General features: G+C 31.2%; 1 protein-coding gene across 1 annotated transcript; it reads right to left on the bottom strand.

Moving 5' to 3' along the window:
- Positions 1-12,762: 12,762 nt before the first annotated feature.
- LOC129972022 (gastrula zinc finger protein XlCGF26.1-like) lies at positions 12,763-14,687 on the bottom strand. The gene is made up of 2 exons (XM_056086003.1): positions 13,856-14,687; positions 12,763-13,763 (listed from the first exon to the last, which is right to left on the bottom strand). The coding sequence occupies exons 1-2, from the start codon at positions 14,685-14,687 to the stop codon at positions 12,898-12,900; spliced, it is 1,698 nt and encodes a 565-aa protein (XP_055941978.1). The 3' UTR covers positions 12,763-12,897.
- Positions 14,688-18,314: the final 3,627 nt, after the last annotated feature.

Consider the following 18,314-nt stretch of genomic DNA (forward strand, 5'->3'; position numbering starts at 1 on the left):
AGGCTGTTGTGTTGAATGCTTGTAGTCAAATTTCTTGTGAAAATAGCAAGGGTGATCCTCACCTCTTGTCACTATATTTCCGAAACGTTTGCAACGGTATTGATCCATTAATTTTCAATTTAGATAAAAATCTGCCTGATCAAAAATGTATAATAAACTATTATTGAAGAGAAGAAACTGGGATTTCTGTTTCTTTAGTAGTTTCATAATGTAGGCGTTGTGATGAGTTTTTATACTTCCCAGCTCTTTCTGCGGTTAAAATAGATTCAAAACTTGAATAAATAAAGAATTGATCGTTTATTAAGTAACATGCTAGAGTCTTTAGTCCTGAATTTAAATTCTGTGTTCGATTCTAATAAAGAACACGAAACCTGATATTTCAAATCAATCTTATCTTTACGTAATTACCTATTTTATTATTTGAATTACTTTTATCTGGAAACCAATCAAGTTAGAATAAAAAATATGATTTCGAAAGTCCCGTATTAGAGCATAGTTATTTTAGAGGGATGTTTGATGGAAGACTTTTTAATATGAACCCAGAAATTGATTCGAATTTCTGACTGTGAATGTATTGTCATTATTCCTTTGGTAAGTATGTGACAAAAGATATTAACAAGATCAAAATAAAAGGATAAGATTTCAAAATAGAAATATACATGTCTATGAAATAAGAATTTATATTTCAATACATTTTTAATCCTGTCGGCTAAATAATATGTAACATATTTTGATTGAAGTATAATGCAGGTTCGAATCGGTATTTTTAATTTCGTTTTATTCTATTCCGAGTGGCAGGCATGATTATATACAAGAAAACGCGGCGCGGCCCACACAGAAGTAAGAAAAGGAGGGAAAAAAAGCCAAACACATGATCACTAGCCTTATATAACATTGGAATTCTGGCCAGACGCCAATTCAATACACGTGTGACCTTTGACACCTTTTGAAGGGTAAAAGTATCACTTTCATTTAATACGTAGTACTGATGGTGCATTATTTTTACAAAGGGATGAATTAAACCGAAAGTGGAATTGGATCACGAAATAAGAGAACATTTTAGAATGAAGTTACTATGGGCTAAGTTAAGATAAAATCTTGGAAATTAATTAAATTGAAATTAGAATTAAAATATCATTATATATATATATATATATATATAAATTGGCTTATTTACGCAATTTATTCCCATTCTAAAAATATATGTTTGATATATTATTAATTACAGTACACAAATATTACACATGCTTGAGGAATTAAGAAGTATTGAACATAAATGCAAATTTATTCTGAAGGTAAAATTAAGATTTGATAGTTGTATAGCTAGAGATCTTTTCGATTTATATTGTTAATTTGAGAATTATTTGACCAAATTTAAAATAAAGGGAAATCTATCAACCAACTTCATATGTAGATTTAACTTTTAATTAACACTTGTTTTTGCCAGAGATCAAAAGCTCAAAAGAAACAGAAATATATTACATTAGTTTCACTATTCTGAGGAAAAATAAACAAACGTTTTTCCTCCTTGTATGATTGCATAAGACAATTAATATTTATTTCTGCAGCCGAATTATTTAATAATTCCCTTCCAGTTAAATAGAATACATGATATGGCAAGTTCTCCTCTGACGATTGTTTCTGAATCTATTCACATGATGTTTAATTTCAAAATACCATTTCAAAGCTTCAGACGATTGTATTAAGTTCATAAAGGCTGTCATTTTCTTTATCAAAGAGCTTGTTTAATGATTAAGCCTGTTTGTTTGTTTGTGTGTGAGAGAGAGAGAATACGCGAATGTGTATTTAATTGTTGTAAGATGCAAAGAGCACACAGAAGAATTTGAATGGCATGAACTTCGCATCGTCGTTTCTTTAATCTCTCTTTAGTTTTGTTTAATTATAGCGACTGCAACGGATTAAAGGCTTCAGTGTCCTTGAAAAATAAGATAAAAAAATAATGTGCCCTGAAATAAAGACGGTTAAGAGAGTGCCTGGTGTAAACGTTCTGATTTTGCGAAATTAGGTTGTAATTCGAAAGAGGTTCTTGAATATGTCTTGAATGTGAACATAACTAATTGTATTGATATTCATATCAATAATATACTTATATTTAATGAAGGAATTATAGAATGAACGTTTTATATGCACATTTTTTATTATTAAATCTTTCCTCATGGAATATGCGATTTTTCTAAACAACTAATGTGTCATTATGAAACTAATGAAATATAATCTGCATTTAATGATGCAGGTTATTCTAGAATCAGTGAAGACTAAAGCTTAGTTTTAAACTGAAGTTGCAATAAGGCCTAAAAATTTGCATAAACAAATATACATCGAAACCAAATTACTTAGAATAAGATCATCATACAAGTGTGGGAAGCGCTGACAGATCTCGTCTTCTGTATGGAGCCATGCTGGCCATGTTGCGTCACGTCATTAATCACGTGATGCTTTCCCGCCATTATTGGCAGACGAGAGTTGGGCAGTGAGACTGCAAGACGTGCAGCTCACGCTCATGTATCTTTTATGTTCTATGTAGTAATGTTTTGTCCTTTCTACTTTAATCTTAATAAATATATTTCACATATTAATGCTGGTCGTTGCCTTTCCCCACATTTTTGGGGGCTCGGCTTTTCTCGTGAATACCCCTAGCAAATCCCGCCAAATTGTTGAAAAAGCTGTGGACGTTAGTACAATTTAAGACGCTAAATTTATGCTAAAAGTTTTGATAAGATTGGATTTTTGCCGTGGATGTTCTACTGGACTGGCGAATGGACGTTAGTGCACGTTTTTGATGGATATGATTCAAGTGAAAACGTTCAAGGTTCAATTACTTCGTGTTCTTGTGCAACTGTGCTGACATATACTGGCTGCTTTAAAGAAAGAAACATTATCCTGTTCGACATTTCTAAGTTACAGAAGAAATTGAATTATTTGGAAATGTGTGAATCATTTAAGAGTGAATAAATCGACTGCTCCCAACCAGGTAGGCGCAATTTTTTCTTCACATTTTTCCCCTTTAAATAAATGCGATTCTTGATAAGTTTGTAATTTATAGTGCATTACTTCATTTCATTCTCCCTTTAAATTTTTCTCCCAATTGAATGTATATTAGTTCTGTTTTAATTCATTACAATATCTTTAAAACTAGGCGATATTCAATTAATCGCTAACTCCCTTAAATATGCTAAAACTAATTCAATAAAATTGCTTAACTCTGTGTTAGGTTATAGTAACTTTGACCACTCTTCCCGAAAAAGAATGAGAAATTTTGAAAGATTTGAAAATTTAGATGTAGAAAAACATAAATAAGAATTGTTGAAGAATTTTTCTTTATCTGATTTTATCTCCATTTCTGATTTATTACATTTAGAAGTAAACTCAAAGTAACAAAAATGATTTGTGTGAAAATATTTTTAAAGCCCTAAATAATTTAGATGAATTTCAGAACTCGCTAGATACTAGTTTTTTTATCGGAAACAGAAGAAAAACCTTTATCTCCTCAACAGATTTCTGAAAACGAAATTTCATCAAGTAATGGGGGTAATAATTCTTCCTTCCCCATCCCCGTTCATTTAATTAGTAATTTTAAGAATGCTAATTAGTTTTCATTCTACGCTCAGAGGTGGAAACTTAATTCTTTCGTTGGGCCGTTTTGAAAATTTACCATCTGGCTTCAAATGACTATACTATATAAGGCACGTGATTAAAACATTTCCTTTTTGTATCACCAGTTTTGATTTCTTTTTATTTTCTCTTCAATAATCTAGATATTTTGAGGCGTGTTCATATTTCAGACCAACCTGAGACCAAAAAAAAACAAAATTTCAGAAGCATGTCACTCTGGCTTTCCTTCGGTTTATACAATAATTCGAAAATACTTTAAAGTAAAAGAAAAGACTTCAGTATGAAGCCTACACCAAAGTCTTAGAATTCTACAAAAATTGAGCGAATTTTATTCAGGTGAATTTTATCTGTTTCGCATTTCAAGTTAATGTAAAATCCATAACTGCAAAATGTCAAGAACCAGAAGGGTAAAGTACTGTTGTACTGTTTTAGCATACAACTTATAAATTCTTTATACATTTTTAATGAAATTAAACAATAAATAGACCGCGTCTTCGTTTGTGCATATGTATCCAAATAAATACTATAATTTAACAATGCACCGATTTAGATAAATGAATTTTGGCAAGTGTCCGCAGACACATACCAAATAGACATGTTCTGCACCAAATTAAGCTTTGAATCGGTTGAAACCAATACTATTCAAATGCATGATCGGTTTTTATTTCTCTCTTTATAAAACATCAGACAATATGTGAAGTAAGATTCGAGTTCAATGGAAACGAAATCGATAAGAATATTTGATTCGAAAATATATCGTATACGTTTAAAGAAGAGTTAAAGAAAAAAAGAGGATCGAGGATCCACATATTATCCGGATCCACAGTATGAATAAGATAAAAAAGTAAGGATTAGATCATATCAAAGTCTTCTAATCGAAATCTATTCAAAACTTTTGATTTCAATCAGATATTAACATTTCCAGCTCATTTCCCTTACTAAGATAATACAAGATAGCCAGTACATTGCATAACAGAAAGCCTATTTTAAATTTGATCTACTGGGCATTACATTAAAATCTTATGCAGTTGGTTTTATTAGGAGAAAAGGCTCTAGTATGCTGTTTATGAAATGAATAAAGCATATTTCATTAATCGATTACATCTACTTTAATCATAACAAATCCGCGAATTTTATGACATAAGCAATAACGCCTCCAACATTAAATAGCTGGAAAACTGAAATCTCGATTCCATCAAACTAAACTATCAGCCATTCTCTGAACACGTTTCGGGGAACGTGTTTATTTAAATTGAATGCTAATATATTAATGGCTCGATATCTATGTCAGTTTTGCTACAGAACAGTGACTCACGGTGAGAATCACTCCTGTTTCTTTCATAAGGATCGTGACAACGTGTATACACTGCCACGCCTAGAAGAATTAGACAAAATGGATAGAAAGAAAGATCATGCAAAAGGTATAATTAAAGAAAATTTGAATGACATTAATGAAAATCTGCAACCAGAAGTTCGTCAAATTAATAGTGAAAATTCGGCAGTAATGAATGCATCGCTAAATGAAAATATTGATGAAGTTTTGTTAGTATCTGACTCAAGGCGAAAACAGAAATTCAAGACAACCTCGAACAGTGCACAAATGAGAAATTCACATGGTACGTCAATAGTGGGCGCAAAAGTGAATAATAAAAATATATCAGTAAATGTTTCATTGTAAAATGTTGAAAATGCCTGCAATTTTGAAAGGGACTCTCAAGGGGCTTGTACGAAAACAACAGATAAAACCGGATCTGTATATGAACAAAATAATTATGATTCAAAGGTTTCAAATTTATCCTCTGGGAAAGCTTATGAAGATTGCCGAATGTCTCTTCAGGACAGCAAATGGCAATCGTATAGTAATGATAAGGATTTGTTTACGGATTCCCTGGACTGTGTTATTAAAAGCACTCTTTCAGTAAACAAAAATATTACTGGAAGCAAGAATCCTCTTTTGAATTATGATTTTTCAGAAGAAATTAATTGAACGAAACAAAGCACTGTCGAAACTTCAGGGAATATAAAAAATGAGCATATTTCATCTGAAATTACTTCCGAAGATTAGAATAACAGCGACAAAATGGCTGCCAACAAGAAAGAATAAATCTGTTCTATGAAAGATGACATTACAGGTGCAAGGGTTTCTGGAATATGTTCCCAAAGGAAAAGGTTTGTTTGCGATATTTGTTCTAAACAGTTTAAATGAAAAAATTGGTTTGCAAATCGTTATCGAACACATACTGGGGAAATCTCCTTTGAGTGTATTTAGTAATTTTGTAAAAAAATATTTTCTCAGAAGGGAAGTCTCAAGGACCATTACAGAATACACACTGGCGAAAAGATTTTTGTGTGTGACAAAGGCGGAAAAGATTTCATTCAAAAAGGAAATCTCCAGAAGCATTATGGGACTCATACTGGATAAAAACCTTATAAATGCCCAATTTGCGGAATGGCATTCGCGGCCAGACCAATGCAATAGGCATCGCAGAGAATGATAGAAATCACAGTAATAGGACACTTTTATTCTAGTAGGAAATTACTTCACATTCTGTATCGAACTGAAATAGTTTTTTATTCAATTATTACAGTTTTATTTTTAAAGTTTTTGTATGAATTTGAATTTGACAGTTTTCTGATGTTAGATTTTATTTTTCTGAGATCTGATCTAAATGCTTTTGCATTTTACTGGATGAAGAATCGACGAAAGTTGCAAGATTTTCTTCCAATGTTTTTACATCTATATGTATACGATTATTAACATTATTTCTGTTTTTTAAATATTCCAGTGCTGATATTTTTTTAATATGTATGCTTGTTCATATCATTTCACTGAAGAAAATATCTTAATTCTTTTAGTTTTAATTCAAAATTAAATACTTCTAAAAGACAATGATATTGCTAATTTCAATTCTAGTTTCTATGAAAGATTTTAGCAAATATTTTCAAATTAACGTATGCTTGTCCTAATAACAGTACCGATTGCAACGCGTTCAAGTGGACTTCCGATAGATCAACAACTGTAATAACGCTTTGATTTTGAATTGGTATTATATTTGTAATACATGCTACTTCTTGGTAAAATTATTTTTTTTAATTTGATGTTCAATAACCGCATAATATTTATATCCCAATATGGAACTTCATTGGGAACTAAAAATCCGTTTTAACTCTAGTGACGAATTTCACAAAGGACTGATTTTCTTCCTACTTGGACAATCCCTTTTTACAAGGTAGGTGCAATGTGTTTTGTGAACGCTGTAATAAATATTTGTATACTATGCAAATAAGTGCAATGCCTCTGTGTTACTTTTTTCCCTTTTTAAGAAAAATTTGTTAAACATTTTCGTTGGAAGAAATAATTTTGGATCCCATTGAATTGGATAGATTAGAAGTGCTTCTTGGTGGAAGGTGTTTGAAACTTTGATCAGAATTTCAGTCAAAAAAGAAGCAAAATGTAAGCATTTTTTGCGATTATATACTCAAAAATATTACTAAAAAAATGATTTCTATAAAAGACAAAACATTATCTTTTTATTGACAGCAACTTTTGCCGCATATTTTTAAAATTTTTTTAATCAATTCTCAGGGAAAAAAAATACTTTAAGCATATTTTACAGCATTACATTTCTTCCTTGAAATGAAACTCAATTCATTTTTATTGTTGCTATTAATATTCTGTAAAGGTTTTTTTCTTCATTGTTACTGATCAAGAAAACATAGGTCGGCTTATTTTTATATGTTGAATAATTTTCTCCACAAAATGTGATTTTAATAAAATATTTGAAATGTATTTTTTTCATAATTTAGATTTATTTCAAATAGATCGTGGTGGAAAAGATTTCAGAATGTGATCTTTTTTTTTTTAATAATTCTTTCTTCTAATATAATTAGATGTGCAAAAATTTAGACCAAAAACGATGAAAAGGCATAAAGAAAGAAACAGAAAGATCAGATTTGTAAATATGAGTTAAACGTCTTACAAAACTTGTGATTAATGAAATATTGGCTGTAAATGCCATCGGGACAAAGTTGAAAGAAATATTTAATTGAAATCTTTAGTAACCATTAACTGCAGTCTCCAAATTTTATGCCAAGCACGAGTGATATAATACATAAATCTAAAAATTATGTTTAAAGAATTTGTATTTTTCTCGATTTGCTGTTAAATGAATTGTTTGAAATATTTTGCAATTAGAAAAGGTGAGCAAATTTTTCTCATCTTCTGATTATAGATTAACAGTTATATAAATTGAAATAGTGTTCAATCTTATAAAAGCAATATTTTTACTAAGTATTTTTTTGTTTTCTGAGTTAAAATATGTAGTTAATTTTTTCTGATTTTTTTTCAATGATCCTTACTATTATTCTTTTGAAGTGCAATAAATATTAATAGTCAAATCTTCAATGCTTTCATTATTTTAATAATTTTTCACAACTCTTTCCTAAAGTACACAAGTTATAATTGTTATTACTTTAATTTTAGAGTAAAACTGCTTTTAACTAACCTTTTTTAAATCCACTTATTTCATAATTTATTCTATCTCTCAAGAAAAACTTACAACTATTGAACCTCATCAATAAGCAGTAAAAACTTTTTATTTTAAAGTTGTCGAACAAATTACATTTTTGTATTTGCCTCTGTTATGAATATATTTTAGGTATATAGATTCTTGAATAGATATAAGTAAAACTTGCTTTTATTCCTCACTTCATAACTTTGTATAACACGTTTGAAATCAACAGATTCAAAGAAACAAGACCATCTTTGAAAAATATGAATAATCGCGTCTTTTGCGTCCAAATCCAATTGACTGTATATTGAATAAAAGGAGGAGGAGAATAAGACCGGTTATATGTTGAAACATTTCCTAAAAAGTAAAACAGAATTTTCAGAAAACCGTACAGAATTATATATATATATATATATATATATATATATATATATATATATATATATATATATATATATATATATATATATATATATGGTGTTGCCGAATTCGACCAACAAATTCAGAGGGGTGATAGGAGGCATCAAGAGGATAAAGAATCACCAGGCAACATGGGGTCCTAAATGACCTTTAGGGGGTGAAAATCGCTAAAATATAAGGAGTCGACAAACTTTTGGAAACTGTAAAAAATTAATAACAAAATAACAAAAGGTGTTTCAACTACGAATTTTTTTAAGTGAAAGCACATTCTTAAAGGCTATTTTTCATATAAGTAACATGCCGATTTAATGAACATGGGGGTCGTAAATTATTGAAAACAAAAAAGTAGTTTAGAACCCTTATCTGCAAAAATATTAAAACTTTAAGAAAAATAAAAGATTCAAATTTTAAGAAATTTTTTACTCTTTCATTTGATATAATTCTGTCGTGTGAAAACTGAGGAGGTTTTAAGACATTCAAGAAAAACTAAAACATTTGCCAGGAAACATCGCTGTAACATCGGTACCGATATTTGGAGATAGTTTTGCCAAATTCTAAAGGTAAATTTAGAGAAGTGATAGTAGCCATTAAGGAGATGAAAAATTATCATAAAACATAGAGTCGCATAAGTCGATTATTCTGTGAAAATCGCAAAAACAGACATCGAAGAAACAATTAGCCTGGCGAAGAGAATGGCCCTAAGAATCCAAGGATTTGGAACAAGGTAGTCGAGAAGAAGAAGCTTTCTCGTATCTAAATTTTCCATGCGTTCGAGGAATATAAAAGCAGAGAGCACTGCAGAATTGATGGTTCGAAGAATATAAAAGCAGCTTGTATTCATTAAAGAGCAGTGCAGAATTGATAGTCGATAAGTTTCATTCCCAAGCAACATGTCAGATTTCCCAAATTACGAATATGCATTTAATTTACGACCTAGCGGATGGTAATGGATGGCTAGCACAAAGAATATACCAATAGAAATATCCAAGTAGGCGCTGACCACACCACAGCACCTTTACAAATATATATCGATGGTTGCGGGAGACAGAATCCTTCAAAATAACGAAGCCAAATGCAGGGCCCGAAGACTCAGTGGCGCAAAGTACCTTGTTTTCTTGCAGCACGTCCTTCTGGATTTACTGCAGGAAATACCAGCCATTGCACGCCAGAACATGTGGTTAATGCATGATGGTGCGCAAGCGCATTTTTTGAATTATGTGCGTGACTACCTAAATGATACATATCCTGGGAGGTGGATTGGACGTGGCGGATCTGTTGATTGGCCTCTACGTTCCCCAGACCACAATCCCTTGGATTTCTACTTCTGGAGCCATATGAAATCTCTTGTTTATCAGACACCTTTGGATACAGTGGAAGATCTTATAGTACGGATCGTCGTCGCTGCTGGAGAAATCGCAAGCGCACCTGGCATGTTTGAGCGCGTCTGGTGGTCCCTTAAACGTCGGTGTCGGTTGTGTAATGACCTTCGACCGCAACATTGAGTAATTTTTATAAAAGTTTTTCATCGTCTCCTTCCTTATGTTAAAATGTCTGTGCTGTAAATGTATGTTGTATCTGTATTCCAGCAAATAAATTTTCACCGTCGTTTGCGACTTTATATTTCTTTGAAAATTCTTATCGCCTTGATGCCTACTATTACTCCTCAGAATTTTTCGATAGAATTTTGCAATACCTTCTGTAAACATTGGTGCCGATGTTGCAGCGATGTTTCTCGGCAAATATTTTAGTTTTTCTGGAATATCTTAAAACCTCCTCAGTTTTCACACTACAAACTTATATCAAATGAAAGAGTATAAAATTACTTATATTTTCAAGCTTTTATTTTTCTTAAAGTTTTAATATTTTTTCAGATAAGGGTTCCTAACTACTTTTTCATTTTCAATAATTTACGACCCCGTGGTTCATCAAATCAGCATGTTACTTACATGAAAATTTGCCTTTAAGAATGTTGTTTAAATAAGAACATGATGAACAACTATGAATTTTCTTTCAATTAAAAAAATTCATAGTTGATACACCATTTGTTATTTTTTTTATTAATTTTTTACAGTTTCCAAAAGTTTGCCAACTCCCTATATTTTTATGATTTTCACAACCTAAACGACGTTTGGGACCCCATGTTGTATTGTGATTCTTTATCCTCTTCAAGCCTGCTATCACCCCTCTGAATTTGTCGGTCGAATTCGGCAACATTATATATATATATATATATATATATATATATATATATATAAGTTTTTTATGCATTAATAAAAAACGCAGACACAACAGCAAATACAGCAGGTTGTAAAAGATGTTTTTACATGACAATTTTTATTCTTGCATCAAAGTTGTAACAATATCTTCTCTCGTAAAAGTTAAATTATAAATGAGAGCATAAATAAAAGCGTTACCGCTTCGAACAACTAATTAAGGTTATCATGCTTTAAAATAAAGTACGTTTATTAAAAAACATTCAGAAACTGTATAAGCAAAAAATTTCACCCTGAAAAAAACTATATTTCATTTCAGTGTTAAACATTATAATTTATTGAGCTGGCAATTTATATAAACTTATAAGCGTGTTAATCTATAATCAAAATGTCAGAAAATTTATGCTAAACATTTCTGATCCTCATGTCTTTTAAACAATTCGTGTAAAAGTGAATTTAGAAGAGATTCGCTTTTTTCAACTTTCTAAATTTGCAACAGATTTTGCTGTCAGATGGTTATGTTTGATTATTTTAATGAAATTTCAATTCGATGTTTTGTTTAATATGGTTATAATCGCTTAATCAGAATAATATTCTTAACTTCATTTTTTTTCGAAATATTCTACCTTAAAATCCGTGCACTGTCCTATAGATTTTGTTACATCTTTTCGTCATTTTCTATCTATTCATTTATGCATCGAATTACATCACTAGAAAGAGAAGCAGTATTAAAATATGGGATAGGAGAAATAAATAACATCTGAAGAAGTTTAACTATTGCATGATTCGAAACAATATTTTAATTATAAATAAAATATACAAAAATTTTATAGCAAGAATTTTTACATACAAATTTCTCAACATAGAAAAATAAGCCAGATCATCATATCCTAATGATTAAAAATACGAAAAAAATCCATCTTGAAATATTCAAAAAGAAATTACGAAAACCAATAAGGTTTAATTTAAAAGATAAAACATTCTGCTGCAAAATAAATTTTAAATCATTTCTTTCATTTGTAAAAAAAACAATATATAAGACTGAAAATTTATTCTTGAAAAGATAATACTCTTCATTTTGGGAATCGTGTAAAGGTAATTTCTATGCTTCGCCAATTTTAGTGGAAACTTAACAAAATTACTCTAAATTTTTAATTCATTAAAATTCTAATAATTTTTTAAAAAAAACTAGTTAAAAATTAAAACTTTTCAACATTAAATAAAATATATTTGCCAAATGTGAGAGTTCTAGCTAAATAGTCTGTTTGCACCGACAAACGCACGTACGCACGTATTCGTTATTATTAGTAGAAATTACACAAGTCATAAAAATTTAGATGGCATTTAATTTAATGAATTTATTTATTTAATAGAAAATGACTACAAAAATTGTCTTAAAAAGGCAAAGAATTCGCACATTTAATAGAATCTTTAGTTTAATATAAAATTATTTTTTAAAGTATTTAAAAAAAAATCTTTAAATATCATATGCAAAGCAAATCTTCAATATAAAAAGAAAGGAAATCTTTGCGATATTCTCCAATAATACAAAAATATATTTTATGTTATATCATAATTTTCCAACTGAAACAAATACAAATTTTATTCGTTTATTAAACATCAACCAAAAAATATTATTTACACCAATTCAAAATATACCAAATATACCATTTAGTTGGTATTTAAAGTTTACCACAAATGCTCGGGAAAACTGGAAATGAAACGATGATATCACTGAATGCGGTAATATTTAATTTTGAATTCAGACTAACACAAGGAATAATTTCTTTGATGGGAAATGTATTTTTGATATTAATAGGCGAGAATTGGAACTAGGGTCTAAAACTTTTTAAAAATATATAAACAAAGTTAAATACCATAAATAGATATGAATGTATTTTAACTGAAAACATATTTTGATTTTCAGTCATCAATCGAAAAGCAATTGCTTAGAGTTAGGATCTCAAGATTTTCTGTTCGTCAAAATAGTAAAAATTATACTGTGATTTTAAAAACAAAATTGTAACAATTTTGAGATAAAATTGTTTCATTTCGGTTAAAAATGCGAGGTAGTTTCATACAAGATTAAAATGATTATTTCTGTAATTTGCAGATTGATTTCACTCGTGTTTTCTCTTGTGATGCATTTTGCAAACGCTGCGGTTTGTGAATGTCTTTCCACAAGTTGGACATTTATAAGGTCTTTCTCCAGTATGGGTCCGAATATGTATTTTAAGGTCAGAGTTTTGAACGAAACCTTTATTGCAGAAGTCGCACACGAAAGGTCTATTACCAGTGTGTGTTCTATAATGTCTGTCGCGACTTCCTTTCTGAGAAAATTCTTTTCCGCATAATTCACATACAAAAGGCTTTTCGCCAGTATGGGTTTGATAATGATTGTCCAGATGATATTTTTGATTGAATACCTTCGGATATAATTTGCAATGAAATGTCTTCCTCTGAGGGCACATTCCTGAAGGTCCAGCCACAGCATTGTTATCTGTTTTAGAAGAAATATGTTCCTTTACGATGGTCGCCGTTTTCTCGCCCTTACTGTAAACTTTAGAGTGTATTTCAAGTGAAGTATGTTCATCAGTTACATACTCCAAAACATCATTACTTCCTGATATGAAATCAGGTTTCACAACTAAATTACTCAGTCCAGAGATATTGCTATTATCTGAATGCCCTGTTCTGATAGCACATTCTACAGAATCCATTATATATTTGTTATCGTTATTCAGAGACATCCATTTGTTCTCTTGACATGATATCTCATCTTGTTCGCGACTGGGGTCATGAATTGGAACGGATATACCTGATTCTGTTTGCTTTTCCTCGTCAAAAGCAGTTGATTCCATAGCAGTTGCTAAAATGCAATAAGCTTCGCCAAAATCATTTTCAGGTATGTAACAAGATTCGGCATTTTCTGAAGAACCCGTAAAAGGTGCACTTTCTTTTGTTTGAACGTCAATTTCCCGAATATCTGAAATGGCACCCAAATATGAAAGTTCACAAGGTGTCCATAGTTGTGCGCTGTTGGAGCTATTCTCTGAAAAAGTCTGTGAGTGTGAATACGTATAGTCGAATGTATGAAAGTTGCAAGAGTGATGTTGTTGCAAGTTGCACCGAATGTCACCATATTGCCAGTATGGGTTCTATAATGACTGTCGAGATTACATTTTTGATTGAATTCCTTCGGACATAATGGGCAAGGAAATTTCTTCTTTCGAGGGTACATCCCTGAAGGTCCAGCCACAGCATTGTTATATGTTTTAGAAGAAATATGTTCCTTCAAGTTGAAGGTTATTTTCTCGCTCTTATTGTAAACATTAGAGTGCATTTCAAGTGAAGTATGTTCATCAGTTATATACTCCGAGACGTGTATCTTGCCCTTTCCTGGCTCATTACTTCCTGGTAGGAAATCAGGATTCACAATTAGTTTTCTTGGTTCAGAGATATTGTAATCATCTGAATGACCTGTCCATACAGAATCCGTAAAATTTATTTTATCATTATTCAAAGACAGCCATTTGTTCTCATGACGTGACATCTCATCTTTTTCACTACCTGTCGCATAAATCAGATCGTATACACATGACATTCTTTGCTTTTCCTCGTCCACACCAGTTGATTCCATGACAGCTGGTGAAAGGTTATACGCTTCAGGAAACTCATTTTCAGGTCTGAAACAATATTCAGCATTTTCTGAAGAAGTCATAAAAGGTGCACTTTCTTTTGTTTGAACGTCAATTTCCCGAATATCTGAAATGGCACCCAAATATGAAAGTTCACAAGGTGTCCATAGTTGTGCGCTGTTGGAGCTATTTTCTGAAAAAGTCTGTGAGTGTGAATACGTATAGTCGAATGTATGAAAGTTGCAAGAGTGATTCCCACCGAATGTCACCATATTGCCGCAAAGTTCGCAAAAGTATTGATCCATTAATTTTCACAAACAAAAAAAATCCTTCTTATAAAAAATGAATATTGATCTATCAATGAAGTGGATGCTTCTGTTTCTGTTTCCTCAACAGCTTCCTGCTGAAAACGATGAACTCTGTTTTTAAATTTAGCAGCTTTAAGTATAGTTACAATAAATTAAAAGCGTTGAATAAATTATAAAAGAATTGTTTCGTTAATAACGCGCTAGAGCATTATGTCCTAAGTTTGAGCTCGTGGATTCGAATCTACTAAAAAATTAGATATCTAATATTTCAAATCAGACTTCACTTTATGCAAGTATCCATGACCTTATTGATTTAATTTGAGCGCCCAATTGAACTGTCAGAAAAAAATGATATAGAAATTCTAGTTTTCTAAAACAAATTATGTAAAGAATGCAGGGGAAATGAAACTTTGAAACTTGACTGACAGAGTTGATATAAATTTATCACTTTGACAGTGTTTCAGCCATTTATTTAAGCAATCATATCTCCTGAAAGGTGTAAAGGCACTCTTCCGAGAAAAAAGATATTCTTTATCTTTTTTATCTATATTATTTTAAATTAGAAAAATGACTGTCTATAAAATATAAATTTATTTTTCATCACATTTAATTAAAGGACCGTTTTTGTCGTTGTTTAGTCTTAATTACTCCACAGTCTGAAATAACTTGAAATTCATTCATATTCATTTAAAAAATATTAATAGATACTGAATGATAACATAAATTTAGGGGTTTTTTTATTCCGTTGCCTTAAAATCTTTAAAAAGAAGGATCTACTTTCTTTCTATTTTCAATAGATAAAAATGTTCAAAAAGTTTGTGAGTTTTTTTTTCCTCATTAAAAAAATATTCAACAGACGACCGACGGATGGCACTCACGCATGAAATCGAGATGATTTAGGAAAATGAGGATTCCAAAAATCACAAGTCTGGAACTGGATTCTCATTCGGTGTTATCAGCATCAATCTTTATCGAATCGATCATTAGTAATTCAAATTTTCTTATGTGAATGGTGAATCTACGACTGTAGCAATTCGGAAATTTCGCACGGTGAAAGGAATCAAGACGAATAAAATCTCTGTTTCACTGAATGAGAAACTGAATTTAGTTCACCATTTTAAAGAACATTGGAATTTGGAGGGTCGTCTACGAAATGGCATATCATCCTTTAGTGCGGACCGCGATTCTATTGCACAAACTGTCAAGGGAAATTTTGCAGCCGAGACGTCGATGGAGAGTAGCAGTGCGCGGAAAGCTGATAGAGTAACGGGGATTTCGGAAACGTCTCTCCGACGCAATCTGCACAGAATATCGAAACTGCATCCGTATAGGTACAATCTTTCTTTCGCCACAGAATATCCCCGAACCTGGAATCTCTAGGATTACCTGTCAGTTAAAAAGATATACGGGGGAGTATTTATTAAGATTTTTTTTTAAAAAAATTTACATATAAATATACAGAAAAAGTTATTATATAGAATATTATAATGATGAAGGAGGTGTTCGGTGGGGAATATGAGTGGATGAAATCTATTGAAGTTAATATATTCTGATGAAGAGCTTGGTTGAGAAACGAAACGAAAGTTTATACTGGGCTTGGGTTTGGAGAAATCAATTCATCGTTCTCTTGTAGGATTCGCACAAGATTTCTAATTTTGACCTTGGACATCTTGTTTCTCATACCGTTGGTCCACCAGATATTTTCTAGGTCGTGGGTGGGTCCATATAGGTACGTACAGATACTTCACAAATTATTATCAGGAGAATTCTATGAAACACAAGCTTTTGCAACATGGGTACTTGTGCAAATGGAACGTAACCCACACCAGTTTATGAACATATGTGGAAAGATGAAAAACCTTTTTCATTGCATGGTGAAGTCAGTAAATACCGTTTTTTCGGTATTTACTAGAAATTAGGAGTAATAGATGTATTTTACCGAAAAAAAAAACGGAAGAATCCAAATACTGTGAATATAGAAACTTCGGATACCGACTTTGAAGAGAGTGAGACTGAAAGTAATATTGACAATGAAGATAATGACAATGTAATTGTTGAAGAAGATATTGCTAATGAGGATAAATATTAACCCATCAAGAATTGGATTCTATGATTTACAAAGTTCGAAAAATTGTTAAGATATTTAAGCAATTCCCTTCAAAAAATGCCATATCACAAAAATAAATGTATTAGATTCTAAAACACGTTGGAGCAGTTTACTCCTAATGATGGAACGATTTTTGAAACTGAGAAATCCAATTAAAAAGCAATAATCGACTTAAACTTGCAAATTAATTTTTTAGATAGTGAATTCGACTTCATATCCAAAACTGTATCAGATCTACTTCCAATAAACCAGGGTGTTAACATTATGTCGGAGAGATTCCAATTTATTAGCAGCCAATGCAACAATAAATATTATGTTGCAGTCACTGAAAGAACAGCACACACCACTATCTGAAGAATTATATATTATATTGGAAAATCGCAAGAAGAAAGGCATACCGAAATAGAAAATGTCTTACGGTATTTAGATAATTATAATGATTTTAAAAAAGAAAAAGAAAAAGAAGAAAAAAGACTAATCAATTCAAATCTGATCAAGTTGATAGTAAATTTTCTTCAAATTTTTTAACCCATAAATCTATCCACATTCAGAAGAATTCGGTACAGTTATCTAAGATTATGATGACACTAATGTCGATAGTGAAAAGGAATTGCCTCTTGAACAAAAATTAGAATTAGCGACAGTACCACCAGCTAACGTAGAAGCCGAAAGAGCGTTTTCGAAAGCTGGTAATCTTTGCACAAAATTACGTTCCAGGCTTAATGACAATACAATTCATGCATTATGTTTTTTAAGATCACATTTCAAAAATTTGTAATAGTACCACAGACTGAATAGTGATATTTACACTTTATTGTGATTTAAATAAATAAGATTTTCCTTAATTTTTTTATGATTTATATATTGTTATAATTTATAAGTTACAAATTATTTTCTGCAATATTTAAACTCTCTAATAAAACAGTCAAATAAAACAAAGAAACACATGTTTTTTTTCCTTTTTCAAAAATTTCTAATACCGGTATTAAGATCTAAAAATACCGAATACCGGTATTGAACTTTTGATCCGATATTGCAATCCCTAGTTGTGCTTGTTTCTCATTGCTCTTTCCGTCAAGACCATCTTTCTACACACATTCTTCTTCTTCTACACACATTCTTCTTTCACATCACTCTTCTACTACACACTCAGGACCGAGTGATAAGCCTAGGATATAAGATTAATTGGCCCCTCAAGATCGCCAAACCTTACTCAGCGGACATTTGGCTCTGAAGATACATAAAGTCTGGTATCTACTAAGGCCCCCCAACTTCGTTGTGAACTGAAAGTTGTCGTTCAATTTATCATCAGTGCCGACAGGATGCACTCAGTTGTAATATGCGAAGTTGTGAGTCTTACTTGCTTAATACCTTGCAGTAGAAGACATATTAAACATTTTTCTGCTTTAAAAATTAAATACGCTATACTAAATTTATATGCTCCGTTTTTATAAACAATTTCAGTTTGACATGTCAGTGCCATC

This window comes from Argiope bruennichi, chromosome 6, assembly GCF_947563725.1.
Source record: "Argiope bruennichi chromosome 6, qqArgBrue1.1, whole genome shotgun sequence".
NCBI classification, from domain to species: Eukaryota; Metazoa; Arthropoda; class Arachnida; order Araneae; family Araneidae; genus Argiope; species Argiope bruennichi.

Coding starts and splice junctions, on each gene's coding strand:
- LOC129972022 (XM_056086003.1), bottom strand. CDS start 14,687: ATGGTGACATTCGGTGGGAATCACTCTTGCAACTTTCATACATTCGAC. Junction 13,764..13,855: donor TTTCATACATTCGACTATAC/GTATTCACACTC, acceptor GTGCCATTTCAG/ATATTCGGGAAATTGACGTT.